Here is a 1,595-nt window from a genome sequence, read left to right as displayed (position 1 = left end):
TATATAATAATGTAAAGTTTGCTACTATAAATGTTGTTTCCTAAATTAAATAATTTCCTTTTATCTTGTCATTTTACAAAAGATAAAAGAAGAAAATACTTTCAATTAAATTTTCTTTTTTTCTACCCAGTATTACAGTAATATGAGATGTATAAACCTGAAAAGGAATGTTTTTAATATAATTAAATTCATATGTATTTTTATAGCACTTCTCAATAAATGACATTCAAATGTAGTCCTTAGAAAGCAGAATGAAATGGCAATATTAAAAACTGTTAAAATGCAATTAAAATATATTTAAAATTAATATTTTACATGAACACACTAACTTTGCTATCCCTTATAAAAGATTTTTTGCTGACCCTCCAGCACCTCATTGTAGCCCCCTGGGGATGCTTGAACTCTAGTTGAAGAACCCTTTGTAGGAGATGTTTTACTATTATACAAAGAAAGCATAACATAAAAAAAAAAACAAAAAAAACAGCAAACTTCAGCTTTAAGATATCACAGTACAACACTGAGTTTTAAACCAGAAATGCAGCATGTGGCCATGTGAAAGTATCAGTCTATTGAATAAATTGTTTTCTTTGTGCTCTTCTCAAACAGAGATGGCCGAGCGCCACGACGTGCAGCACATCCTCCGAATAGCGCGGGAGCTGGTACACAAGGTGCAGACCCTTATCGAGAACAAGTGAGAATAAGAGTAGGCTGCCGCCCACCGAGTCCCGCCTGGCCAAATCTCCTCCTCAAGGCTTGAGACCGCCCGGGATCTGCCTCGACGTCTCGACTCTTAATATCGTTTGCCTGCCACAGAATGCTGTTGTGTCAGACCCTGGCGTTGTCTGCATGCTCGTGGTGTTTGAGCACACTGTGACTGAGGTTTTTTCCTTTCTTGCTGTACACGCCTCCAGCACACATTGCACCGATCAGGTCCTTTTAGATCTGCTTTTATAAGAAATGAGAAGCCTCGAACAGGGGGCACAACCGTTTCCTTTTCCTAATGGCTGCCAAATGTACAGCAAGTATTCCACGATGAATAAAAACCGCACAGTTTTGAATCCTCAAACGAGGCTGCGTTAGGTCAGTTCCCTTAAATAATAACTAAGCCACGAAGAAGTCGTCCAAACAGTGTGTGACCAAAAGGACTGTGCCAATAACCTTGTGCTAGTATTTATATGCCTCGTTTTATCGTTTAGCGTCTCTATTACCCCTTTTCTTCTGTACGATGTTTCGGTTGATGGTGATAACGACGATGATCTCGAGTTGACGTTGCCTTTGTAACACGTTTCACGACCTGCGTCCATACGTTTGCACTTTGAATCTTGTCGCTCCATGACACCCGTGATGCTCCTCACTGGCAGGTGTTATCAGGGGTCACTACACTTCCCTCAGTGTCCTAAAGTCTGTAAAGGGTCCAGGCTCTTCCACGGGTCAGAAAACTGCTTCCACGTGATGTGATGAGACTAATTAGTCTTTGGTTGGTGTGTCACATTTGAGATGTTCACTACCTTCAGGCTTTGTTCACTCACACTGCATATACTGTACACTACTGTTCAAACGTTTGGGGTCAGTAAGATTTTTTATCATTTTATTCT

General features: G+C 40.1%; 1 protein-coding gene across 3 annotated transcripts in view; it reads left to right on the top strand.

Moving 5' to 3' along the window:
• The window catches only part of LOC107729122 (small G protein signaling modulator 2-like), a 57,048-nt gene extending 55,453 nt beyond the window's left edge, over window positions 1-1,595 (top strand). For all 3 annotated transcript variants that reach the window (XM_016539506.1, XM_016539505.1, XM_016539504.1), the window contains one exon: window positions 607-1,595. In XM_016539506.1, the coding sequence (XP_016394992.1) occupies window positions 607-695 (89 nt within the window). In that variant the 3' untranslated portion in view covers window positions 696-1,595. The remainder of the gene's footprint in view (window positions 1-606) is intronic.

Source organism: Sinocyclocheilus rhinocerous, unplaced genomic scaffold, assembly GCF_001515625.1.
Source record: "Sinocyclocheilus rhinocerous isolate Xijiao unplaced genomic scaffold, SAMN03320098_v1.1 scaffold1870, whole genome shotgun sequence".
Lineage (NCBI taxonomy): Eukaryota > Metazoa > Chordata > Actinopteri > Cypriniformes > Cyprinidae > Sinocyclocheilus > Sinocyclocheilus rhinocerous.
The sequence above is the reverse complement of the archived record's forward strand: the minus strand, read 5'-3'. Positions and strand labels throughout refer to the sequence as shown.